Raw genomic sequence first — 13,535 nt, 5'->3', positions numbered from 1 at the left:
CTTCTCTTCTCTTTTTTTTTTCTTCTTTTTTTTCTCGCCAAGGTGCCGTTTGAATTGTTGCCAAGCTGTACTATTGAGTGTGGATGGATAAAAAGTTTTGTTCTCTTTAAAAAAAATGTTTTATGCTCTTGATTTTTAAAAGTCTAGTGGATGTTCACCCGGAGAAATTAAGATTTTGTCATTTATTGATTCTCCCTAATGTCAGTTCAAACCTGTTTTTTTTAGTTGAAAAATTATCTTGTGAACGAATTATGTGACCCTGGACCACAAAACCAGTCACATGGGTAATTTTTTTTTGCAATTGAGATGTATGCATCATCTGAAAGCTGAATAAATAAGCTTTCCATAGATGTGTGGTTTGTTAGGATAGGACAATATTTGGCTGAGATGCAACTATTTGAAAATCTGGAATCTGAGGGAGCAAAAAAATCGAAACATTAAGAAAATCTCCTTTAAAGTTGTGCATTTATGTTCACGATTGTGCAGCATTCACTCACAAAAATACATGTTTTATATATTTACGGTAGGAAATTTACAAAATATCTTCATGGAACATGATCTTTACTTAATATCCTCATGATTTTTGGCATAAAAGAAAAACGATAATTTTGTCCCATACAATGTATTGTTGGCTATTGCCACAAATATACCCGTGCGACTCGAGACTGGTTTTGAGATCCAGGGTCACATGGCATGTTGGTTTTAATATGCAGAATTGAGAATGAGATTTGAGAGCTGAACAGCAAGTTTTAGAGGAATCATTTCAGTTTGAAATAGTTTGTGTTGCTCACACAAAGCAGTAAATATATATTTCTAATTTTAATTAATGAAATGTATGATGTACGTTTTATCTGGTTAACTGTATGCCACCTTATGTACAGTAATAAACTGTACTGTAAAGTACTATAAAAATAATGTTTGGAAGCACAAAGAAATAATAACCTTATAATTTACTGTAACAATCTGTATTTTGAGTTTTTATTCAATAAAACAAATGCTTATAGGAAAGTACTGTGAAAATAGTTGTATAAAAATATTTAATTTGTATATTATTATAATAAATGAAAAATAATTTATGAAAATCATATATTTATTATATAATTTACATTATTTTAACTTTTACAGCTATTCTATTGGACAACAGTAAAATACATTCCCAGAAATCCACGTGACACATCATATGACTGAATTTTATTAATTAATTTGTTTCTTTTATTTATTGTTTAGATCATTTTAAGTTTGTTGTCATTTGATGTGTTGCTCTCATGTTTTGTGTTCGAGAAACACTGCAATGTCTATACACTGAAACTTGTCTGTAAAATCATGTTTTTTACAGTAAATATTTGGCATCCACAATACAATGTTCATTGGGGTTCTATATAGAATTTTCAAGAACCTTTTAAGAAAGGTTCTATATAAGGAGAAATCTCTGAAATGATTGCATAATACTTTAATGTTTATCAGGTTATTTTTCTTTTTTCTTTCCTAGAGATAAAATATGTGTGCGAGCTGCTTAATTCATCAAATTGTACTAGAACTAAAAATTAAAACTAAATTAATTTAATTAAACCTAAATCCATAAAATGATCCCATGATGGGATGTTCTCAGCGCCTAACGGAACCCTTTAAGGTTCTATATAGAATCTTTTCTTCTAGGAGTTAATTTAACAGAACTTTTAATGTTTTTAAATATAATTTTATGAGATTTATTGTCTTTTTTGGAGCATTAAAGCCACGCTTGCTTTAAAAATGTCGTCTGGAAAAGAACAGCTTTGAACAAAATAGTTTGGGGGTGAGTGAATAATGACCATCTGTATTTCTGGAAGAATAGTTCCTATAATAAGTATATAATATAATGTACAATATAATGTGTATTTTTCTTTCAATTGTTCAACCCTACATGCCTAGAACAAATTGAGAAAATGTTCTCTAATTTAGGGATTGCATTGCCATCACTCCAGATGAACTGATCTTAATGTTTCTCAAATGTGGGTTATGACCAAAAATGTAGCGTAGGTCTGTTTTATTTATGTTCTAACAGTTTTGGTCTGGTGTTGGGTCGCCACTTGATGTCCAATATGAAATCTGGGTCCTGGAACGAAACCAGTTGTAAACGACTGTCTTAAAGAACACTGTTGCTATATATATATATATATTTTTTTTTTTTTTACGTACACCAACACCACCAGGCCACCCATCCAGTCCCCATTCCCTCCATCCATCCACTCCCATGAAGAAAAGCCGCCAATCATTTTAATTGGCACCCTGGAGGTGATTGTCCAGGCGCGACTCTGAAAGGGAGAGCAGCGCAGGGAGGAGATCGAGGGGACTAAACATGTGGCTAAACATATTGTGTCCGCTTGTCCACCATTTCCTGAAAAATAACGGGCCACCCCCTCATCTCCAGAAAAGAGCTGGAGGTTTTGAGAGAGAGGAACAAGTTTATTCCTGATCAGCCTGAACTCATATAAAAAATATCAAGAACAGTATGAATTTTGGCATAATGCTGTTATTAAAAAAAGGAGCAACGTCTCCTGTTCTTTGTACACTGTACTGTGTGTATATACTGTACATAATATAACTTTTATATAACACCGTATGTATATACTGTGTATATATAACATCGTATATAGAACTTTTTGGGACATAAATAATTGTGTGTATATACAGGTGAAACTCGGAAAATTATAATATCGTGCAAAAGTTCATTTATTTCAGTAATTCAACTTAAGAGGTTAAACTAATATATTATATAGACTCATTACATGCAAAGTTAGATATTTTAAAGCCTTTATTTGTTATAATTTTGATGATTATGGCTTACAGATTATGAAAACTTTTCACAATATATCCTAATTTTGAATTTGGGGTTTTCATAAGCTGTAAGCCATAATCATCAAATTATAACAAATAAAGGCTTGAAATATCTCACTTTGCATGTAATGAGTCTATATAATATATTAGTTTCACCTTTTAAGTTGAATTACTGAAATAAATGAATTTTTGCACGATATTCAAATTTTTCGAGTTTCGTGTGTGTGTGTGTGTGTGTGTGTGTGTGTGTGTGTGTGTGTGTGTACAATAAAAACTCCTGGGTTATTTCTTCAACCCATTTTCTGGGTTATTTGTGTTGGGTTAAAATTATGGGGGGGTTTTTCAGAGAGTAACTTTCTGGGTTATAGGGAAGTTATTTAAACCCAGATATTGGGTGGTTCTTTTGACCCAGAAGCTGGGTTATATTAACTACAATGTTGTTGTTTTTAACCCAACATTTGGGTCAGGTATTTAACCCAGAAGTGGGGTCAAAAGAATAACCCAATTTTCTGGGTTGAAATAACCCAGAAATTAGTTGGCCCCCTTTTAACCCAGGAGTTGGGTCAAAAATAACCCATTATGGGAGTTTTTATTGTGTATATAGTATAGATAGATAGATAGATATGAATCTTTAAGATTTATCAACGAGTCACAAGAAAGACACAAGTGTAGGCAAATTACATAGACATATATTTTTATGCATATGAATAAAAACACATGTACATATTGTACAATATCTTGGCTTTTTAGCCTAACCAAACCATGAGAAAGGCTATTTTGCCACAGAACACAAACTTCTTTAAATAAGTGCAAATAGTTAATGAGACAAAGAATTGTAAAGCATTTATATTTTTTTTCCATTCCATTTTTTTTTCTGTAAGATCACATAATACAACATGAAAATACTGTGCAAAGACTCATATATTTACATACGGTTTAAGTGTTTTATTTATTCGTGAGAAGCTGGTGCCATTATGTTTTATTATTATTATTATTATTGTCATCATTTGATGCGACACAGTCACACAAATGCTGCACTGCCAAAAAGCTTATGGCTTACTTACACATAATCTTTGTGCCAGAACAAGAGCACTGACTCTTTAACAATGCAAATGTGGAAGTGAGATCAAATAAAACATCTTTCCACTCAATCACAGCAAACTCAAACCACATTTTACAATCATATCTGTGGCAATGTTATTCATATACACTGTCTTTGCTTGTTCACCATACTGTGAAAACATATTTCAAGCATATGTTCCACAATTAAAGGGTTGAGTTTTTGTTTTTTAATGTACAGTGATGGTAAAGATCGTACTCTCTTTAAAGCCGTTCACACAGAATCTGCTGCTTTTCCAAATGCTCAGATGCTTCATTTAGTTGTTTCTCCTCAATAATAGTGTGGACACAATGACTAACACGTCTTTAAGGAAACGTTTTGAGGGATGTCAGTGAGAACACGGGTGTGTTAAGGTCTTGTAAGCCTGGACTGCATGCGCTAATGTTAGTGAACTAGTGTCTGTCTCGGCGGTACAGGCTGAATGAATTATACATGATGCTTATAGAAAATAACCGTGTTCGACAACACCACCGCCGCCACTGCCATGAGAATTTTCATACACAAGTTAAGATTCATTTGCAATCAAGCTGTATAAGAAGCTAAAACCATGTCCATGTCTTACTCGTCGTCTTCAGGAAGCAATGGCAGAGCAATTCAATAACATGAAATCTGTTACAGCTTGATTGCAAAGAAAATTATCATCGCCCTCATGTTGTCAAAACTGCATGACTTTCTTGCCCTTGGAGCATTTACTTTACACTATCAGTCAAAAGTTTGGAATAATTCAGTTTTTTTTCCATTATTAGTCTCTTATGCTCACCAAGGCAGCTTTTATTTGATCAAAAGTACAGTAAAAACAGTGATATTGGTTTTTAAAAAAATGAATATATTTTAAAATGTAATTTATTCCTGATAAAAGCTGTATTTTCAGCATCATTACTCGAGTCTTCAGTGTCACATGATCCTTCAGAAATCCTTCTAATATGCTGATTTGCTGCTCAGTAGTTATTGCTAATCAATTATTGATAATGTTTTTTATTATTATCAATGTTAAAAACTGTTTTCCATGCAGGTACATTAAATGGGGACTGCACTTTCAAGCTTCAAAAAGCAATTTATAGGTTTAGTCTGATATTCAACCAAACTACTGTATGACTTTCAGAAGTTTTGGAATGTAGTGCATCAGTCATTGCTTGAACATTCTTTAATGTTTCTCATTTGTGTTCCATAGAAGACTCAACATTCCATGGAAGTCAGTGCGGGTTAAGAATGACACAACAGTGAGTAAATATCATTTTGGACTATTCCTTCCTTCGTTAAATTGAGTTCAAACTTGGGAGAGACTCTAGCGGTTGACGTCGCTGTCACTGTGAACGCTTCTCATGAGCAAAACAAACGAGTGCAGACGAAAGGTCCGTTTGCCCCAGTGCAAAGCTGAAAAGGACTGACTTACAGGACTGTCTGCCAAATTACATCCCAGTCTGAATAGATGTAAAGGATTGATGAAATTAGTAAATAGGCCTTTGCCAGACACAGCCTGCAGAATAATCTTTTAAACATGAAACTGTTGCATGTCTGCATGTGTTCACCTAACTTTAGTTCATTGAGTCAGTTTTGAAGTTGGGAAGTAGTTGCGGTAGATGTCTTTGGCTGTCTTTCAACAAACAGAAACTGGCAATGTTTGGGGAATTTTTGCAAACCAATGCATGCTATTCTTACCGATATGCATGGTATAGGTTTTGAGTGAAAAAGACGTAGAAGAAATTCATGAACTTAAAGTGCATCGGATTCGTACAGAGCCCCTAAGGACACATGGGGGGGGGGGTATGAGTTGAGAGGAAAAATAAGTAAATGTTTTTGCGTTCCCCCGAGAAACTTTGCCTCCAACCTTTTGAGTTCTTTGTGAGGGAACTTAAACGTTTTTGCGAAAGAACGCAAAAGCATTAAAAAAAAAATTCCCCACCCATCTCATCTTTTTCCCATCACCATGTCCCTTTAGGGGCTCCATAGATTCGAGGTTATAAAATAATGCTGATTAATAGGTTGTAATTCTGCAGTCATATAAAGCACCAAACTGACCCAATGACTCTGAGAAGCATGCATAACTAATGCTGACAGGATAGGACATAATAATTATAGGATGGAAAAATTTCTAAATTTCACTACTACCATAATCTTTATAGCAATCGTTCAGTACCACATCAAAGTACTTATTTGTGAGTTTCTATTTGTACGTTATAGCTTTGATTCAATGGCCAGCAATCGTGCATGTAAACTGCGACGGGTGTCTGAGTTATGTGCACATAGTGTGCAACTGATCCCATGCACGCTCAATTCATAACTAAACATTGTTTAAGATCTCCAGGGTAGGGTTGCACCAACCATTCATGAGTTCTCACTTAAATTGTAACGTAAAATCCACAATAGAGGCTTAGTAACTACTAGCTAGTTTGTAACTAATTCGGTTGCACCATTTGTTCTTAAGGCAGAAAGTAGCAGTTCGTAAACTCCCTGTAAAGTAATGCGTAGTCGCATAATATGACGTTTACCGTCTATGATCCAATAGCAGCCTTCATATACGTCAGCAGAAGTTTAAATGCTGTGAGTTTCAGTTTATCCTTCATAACTTCTTTTGCCTCACGTAACTAGCGGTAAAAATAAGTTTACATTAAATACGATACTAGTTAATCATGAAAAATATTATAGGTAGACTATTTTATATGTACATAACATTGAGAAACTCTATTTGAAATGAATAAGGATTAATAAATAAAAACTGATACAAAAAACATACGAAATTGCATTTATTTATTATGACGGATTTAATTTGACATGCACAACTCGGACCGATGCGCACAGAGGCATGCATGTAGATTGTGTTTGTGTTGAAGAGCTGCTAACAAAGTACGTTTATTCACATAATGTAAAACAAGAGCTTATTGATGCAGGTCAGTCAGTCTGCTATTTTATTCCAAAGTTTCCGTAAATATTTAGTTCATATGTAGAGTTACGCTTCAACTAAGTTTAATGGTGCAACTCAAAAATATGAAGTAGTGCGCAACGAATTTAGTTCCTCTTTACGTCAAAACTAGGCTACGTCGTAACTTACACACACAGTTGGTGCAACCGGCGACCCCAGATGCTGAAAGACTCGAAGTGACTGGTGGTCTATTGTGGAAGTCAATAATTAGCCCTTTGCGTCAAATACATTTGGAAACAACTAGAGGAAGCATCATAACTTGGGGCAATATAATGTTGAGCCAGTGGTAACACTTTCAACTGAGAATTTCATGTGTTACGATGGGAAGAGGAAATATTTAAAAAGGGTGTGCATTGCATGTGAAGAGTAATTTTCGATGCTATTATTAAGACATGTATAATTTTTCACACACTTAAATTTTATGCAATTAGTGTTGCATCATTGCTATATGAATTATCAATCTGTCCATTGAACTCTCAATATTACCATCACCAAGGTCCAGTTTGAAGTACCGGTAAATGCCACAAAATTTGTCAGTGCCTTGTTATTGTTATTCACTCAAGATAATTCTCTCATTCTTATACTTTCATACAGACACACATTTATATCGACAAGAAGCTCCTCTAGTCTATTAATTTAGAGCAGCATAAAAAAACGTACCACTGTTGATCAATGTCTTTTTTTCGTCCATTTTTTTTCTTTTTTTAACACCCATTTGGAAACAAACTTGCAAAATAATTTTGCCTTAGTTACAGTTACATTTACAGCGTTTTCCATCATTCACAAACACTAAAGGCCAGTTCACACCAAGTATGATAACTATAACGATAAACATATAGTTTTAAAAATCATTATAAATATAAAAGATTCCACAACTATAGCAATATTTAAAAGCGATATTGTTGGAATCACTTTCAAAATGATTTCTATCCAGCTGATGGATTATAAAAACACTGAATCCATCCTGCTTTAACAAGCTCGAGCATTTAAAGCGGCCGACGTCAAAACTGCGACACGTTTCTAATAAACTGTGGACTGTGGACGCTAATATAGTTATCGCAATAGTTTTCGTTCTTGGTGTGAATGGGCCTTATAGGTCTGAGGCTTTCTTCACCACACATGTAATGCAAAAATTGAAAAGAAACCTGTGGACGACAAAATTCACCCAACACAGCGATGCTTAATTACAGGCTTCATCCCAAACGCTCCTCCTTACCGAATGATGGAGTCCGACTGGCCTAAATTTTGGTTGTAGGCACTAGCGCTAGAGAGGCCAGCGAGACGAGTATCCGAGTGTGTCGTTCAAACTCAGTTTGCAAACCTCCGCTCCATCCGACCGGCTGTTCGCGGCACAGGTGAGACCCCTGAGACAGGTAGAGTGGGGGAAGGTACCAGTAGGTAGGCGAACGCTTTTAGGAAACCGTCTTCTTCCCACCTAACTCGCCGTCCTTCCGCTCAATCCTCATGTAGGGCTCGAACGCTGATGATCCGCACCCGTATCCCGATGGGAGTTCGTGATGAGTGCCGCCCAGGAGAGGCATGGTAAAGCAAAGGGAGGGTGGTGGCACTCCCAGGCGAGGCGAGGGTGGAGTCCCACCTAAAGAAGACAGCGACAGTCCGAACGTCCCAGCGTTGCCCGAACCGGGAGCCGCTGTGGTGCTACTCACCCCCGAGGAGGTGGACACGGACGGGCTGGCCAGTAGAGAGCCGTTGCCGGGGTGCGGGTGAGCCAGCAGGGGGTTTGGGGGAGACAGGAGACGGCCCTGCTCCAGGAGACGTAGGATGTTGCACGTGGCGAGGGATTCGGAGGTGGACGACGACCGCTTGTCGGTGTCCTTGGTCTGGTCCTTCTTCTGTTTGGTGCGCCGGTTTTGAAACCACACTTTTACCTGTGAAACGAGAGCGAGAGAGTTTTTTAATATATCCACACTACTTTTCAAAGCAGTTCGAATTCGCTAAGAATCACCAAGACTGCATTTATTTGATAAAAAATACAGTAAAAAATTATAATATTGTGTGTTTTTGCCGCTTAATATTTTTTCTTGAGTATCAAATCAGCATGTTAGAATGATTTTTTAAAGGGTTAGTTCACCCCAAAATTAAAAATCTGTCATTAATTACTCACCGTCATGCCGTTCCAAACCCGTAAGACTTTTGTTCATCTTCGAAACACAAATGAAGATCTTTTTGATGAAATCTGAGAGATTTCTGTCCCTCCATTGACAGCTAATCAACCGAAACTTTGGCACTTCAAAAAGTTCATAAAGAGATCATAAAACTAATCCATATGAATTTGAGCGGTTTAGTCCAAATTTTCTGAAGAGACTTGATCGTTTTATATGATGAACAGATTGAATTAAGGCTTTTATTCACATATACACAAACCTCAACAAAACTCATTGGTTCTTTCCGAAGCTCAAACGTGATGCGTTACACGAGAATGAACCTCATTGGTTCTCGCAGAAGCTCAAACGTGATGCGTTACACGAGAATGAACCTCATTGGTTCTCGCTGAAGCTCAAACGTGATGCGTAACACGAGAATGAACCTCATTGGTTCTTGCTGGAGCTCAAATGTGATGCGTAACACGAGAATGAACCTCATTGGTTCTTGCTGGAGCTCAAATGTGATGCGTAACACGAGAATGAACCTCATTGGTTCTCGCAGAAGCTCAAACGTGATGCGTAACACGAGAATGAACCTCATTGGTTCTCGCTGAAGCTCAAGCGTGATGCGTAACACGAGAATGAACCTCATTGGTTCTTGCTGGAGCTCAAACGTGATGCGTAACACGAGAATGAACCTCATTGGTTCTCGCTGAAGCTCAAACGTGATGCGTAACACGAGAATGAACCTCATTGGTTCTTGCTGGAGCTCAAATGTGATGCGTAACACGAGAATGAACCTCATTGGTTCTCGCACATCAAGCGAACGTGTGAGCTTCCGTTTACCACAACTGATGTGTTGATGAATGTTTATATGTGAATAAAAGCCTAAATTAAATCTGTTTTTTACATAAAGAGATCGTGTCTCCAGAACATTTGGACTGAACCGCTCAATTCATATGGATTAGTTTTACAATCTCTTTATGAACTTTTTGAAGCATTAAAATGTAGTTGCGTAGCTGTCAATGGAGGGACAGAAACCTCTCATATTTCATCAAAAAGATCTTCATTTGTGTTTCGAAGATGAACGAAAGTCTTACGGATTTGTAAAGACATGAGGCTGAGTAATTAAGCATTTTTTGGATAACTGTCCCTTTAAGGAGAATTTGTCAAATAATCACTTTGAGAAATAACAACACAACTTCCTACATGGTTTGAGATGTCTGCAGCATGTATTGTACGAGTTACGTGACACAGTTTCATTCGTGGGTCCTGTGTTTGGAAAAACCTGCCTTAGCGAGCACCACTAATCAGGGATTGTCTATTCAGCAACATTGACCCATGGGATGCCACAGCAAAGCTTCTCCTTATGGCCTTCTTCATAAGCGAAGATCAATGAAGCATGTTGAAAAGTGCACTGAACTCATGTTAAACCTCTGCTGACCTCAGGTTAAAAAGTGCACTGAACTCTGCATGTCCTTGTCCTGCATGTTTAATTGATACACTGCTGCTTTAGTGCAGAGTGTATTCTGGGGTCGACGATGGGTCGAGATCAAGCTCTACTCATAAACATAGAGAAAATCAGGCCAATGAAAAATGCATTTCATCCTGACCGGGTTTTTACCTGTCACCTGCTGCTTTGACCCACCCTGGGGACCATAAAGTAGGACTATACATGCGCACAAACGCATCAACACATCGTGAGCTCTCAGAAAGGCACATTCACACTCATTTTCTCACTCTTAATGTTTCGAGCTCAAGAACATGGGATGATTGAGGATCAGATCTCACTTCTGTGAACCGCGGCCATCGAGCAGAGCACTTAACACTTGTCTGCTATATAAGACACTTTTGACGCTTTTCTCCGTGCTCAAGAAAAAAAATGATTTTAGCTTTGCTACAAGTGCTTTAGATTCATGGACATATAGAACAATAGCCAGAGTGTGATTTGAATGATATGCGTGTGTGCAATACTTGCTTGAGGTAATATGAAACAATATTTACTTCTGTGATATCATTTGGAGTGAAATAGGATATTCAATGAGAAAAACCTGGGATGGGACTTCATTTTATCCATTGGGATCCATTGATTGAACTTTTAAAAGAAGGTTTGAAACACCGCCAGCAACCCTTGGTTGAAACTTAAGAGGCCTTGATGACATTAGTTGAAAATGAACATTATTTCATAATGACAGAATTAGGAAAAAAGAAATACATTTTTGTAATTTGGTATAACATGCCTATACAAATCTGCAACCTAGTTAATAAAATGTTATTTCAAATATATATCCTGAAATAATCCTATTGTTTTCTCAATATTAAGCAGCACTTCTGTTTTCAACATTCATGTGGTTACACTTTATTTTAAGGTGTCATTGTTACAGTGTAATTATATATTTAAGTACTGTGTAATATTAAGCAACTACATGTACTCACTATAGGGTTAGGGTAGGATTAGGGTTTGGTTTAGGGTTAGTTGAATGTAATTATGCATAATTTACTGTTAATACTATGGTAAGTACATGTAACAAAGACACTGTAAAATAAAGTGTTACCATAAATGTTTCTTAAGCAGTAAATCAGCATTTTAAAATGATTTCTGAAGGATCATAAATTACATTTTAAAATATTAAATAATTGTATGCATAAATGCAGCCTTGGTGAGAAGAAAATACTTTTTAAAATCCTATCGTGTGTGTGTGTGTGTATTTATACTGCATATATATATATATATGTACAGTATATATTATTTCACATGCACGTCACAGTGTTCTCAGTCCCTCTCGTTGGTATGAACAGCATTCATTAGGACGCTATAAGAACGAATGACCCCGGGTCGTATTGTTTACGTGTGTATGAGTGTCTGGTGTTGACCTCCGTGGTGACAGCAGCTCTTGTGCTCGCAAACACACACAGGAAATTAATTCCGGTTCCTGTAAACCCAGTAAGTCGCTAACAGCTGAATAAAACCCAGAGCAAACGTTTTGCAAGCAGAAATAAAGCTGAGGCCTGTAACACTGAGATCATGGACTCGGCGTGGCCATTAGTGTGAGGATAATGAGATTGTGTATAGTGATCCCTTAGAGCTTACGCCAGCTTGCTGATGCTATGGGCCCTATTTTAACGATCTAAGCGCATGGTCTAAAGCGCAGGACGCAAGTGCACATAGAGCGAGTCCGAATCCACTTTCGCTAGTTTAACGACGGCAAAAATGGTCGGCGCTCGGCTCATGCTCTAAAAGGCTTGTCTCTATTCTCTTGAGTAAATGGGTGTTTTTTACCTGCAAAAAAACAATCAGTGTAATTTCCCCATTCCCTTTAAAAGCCAGTTGCGCTCGCGCCATGGCGGATTCACTATTTACATGACAGAGTCTGCAAGCGAAAAAACTGAACGCTTCTCCAGAGAGTTAACGGATCTGCTCGTGCGCGAAGGATAAAGCAGACCATCTACGGAAACTAGCAAAAAACACGGTATTTTACAGTGTCCTTGTTACATTGGTTGTATAATAACAGTAAATTATGCATAATTACATGCAACTAACCCTCAACCAAACCCTAACCCTATAGTGAGTACATGTACCGTAGTTACTTAATATTACTCAGTACTTAAAGGTGCTATGTGTAGTTTTTCTACTAAAATTAATCAATTTTTTATTGCCTGTGTGTGAAGGGGTTGTAATCTCACAATAAAATGATCCACTTGGCGGGTTTTGCTATTACCTCTGAAAGCAAGTATTCCTATTTCTATGTGAAGTCTCCGAGTCAGATTTGCCAAGAAATCCAGTGACGTGACTGAGACCTGCGCGATCCCGAGCCTCTCGCCTCGTCTACTGACATTGCACTCAACAGCGACGACACTGCAATTTTATGTCATGGAGTCTGCTAATACTAAGCAACGACCAGCACAACACAGACTCCATCACAAACTCCACATATTAATAAAAAAATAAAAAAAAGCTTGCGCATGTGCACTCGCTTGTAAACGTTTTGGTTGCAATCTGAAACATCACCGCTACATGCCGCTAAAAATTTCACATAGCCCCTTTAAATATATAATTACACTGTAAGTGGCCCTTAGTGTTCCAAAGGTTCATTAAAGGGGGGGTACAATGGTGTTTCATGTATTCAGAGTTGTTTACAGTGTTAAAGAGATGGATTCTCATGCTAATAATGGCCAAAGTTTGAAAAGTTATTTTGAACGAATAACAGAGAATTTCTGTGCTGAAAATCATACTTCCGGGTTGCAACACGTTTCGGCTGTTTTTTTTCTATCGTAGATCTAATGACGTAGACCAGAGTGGAACTCCTTATATGAGCATTGCTCTCGGAAAAGCGCGTTCACGCACACGTCGACCAGAGGAGAGAAAGACCGCGCTCATCGACGCGCTACTACCGGAAATCATCATCAGCAGCGCTAAATAGGAATGTTGATGTCACGAATGTCTCCAAAAAAGTTTTGGGATGTGAGGGAAAGTTTACCTTGTTCAGCTTCCCAAAGAACCCAGTGTTACTGGAACAGTGGATGCAGTTTGTATTTCCGGGACAGCAAAGGAGTGTGTCAAGTGCGGTTTTGTGTT

General features: G+C 37.3%; 1 protein-coding gene across 1 annotated transcript in view; it reads right to left on the bottom strand.

Annotated features, from left to right (window-relative positions):
- Window positions 1-5,145: 5,145 nt before the first annotated feature.
- vax2 (ventral anterior homeobox 2) overlaps window positions 5,146-13,535 on the bottom strand; it is a 26,491-nt gene continuing 18,101 nt past the window's right edge. The window contains exon 3 of the mRNA XM_079598016.1: window positions 5,146-8,743. Coding sequence (XP_079454142.1) covers window positions 8,267-8,743 — 477 coding nt within the window. The 3' untranslated portion in view covers window positions 5,146-8,266. The remainder of the gene's footprint in view (window positions 8,744-13,535) is intronic.

This window comes from Phoxinus phoxinus (genome assembly GCF_949152265.1).
Source record: "Phoxinus phoxinus genome assembly, chromosome: 2".
Lineage (NCBI taxonomy): Eukaryota > Metazoa > Chordata > Actinopteri > Cypriniformes > Leuciscidae > Phoxinus > Phoxinus phoxinus.
Note: the sequence above shows the minus strand (reverse complement) of the source record. Positions and strands in the feature narration are given on the sequence as shown.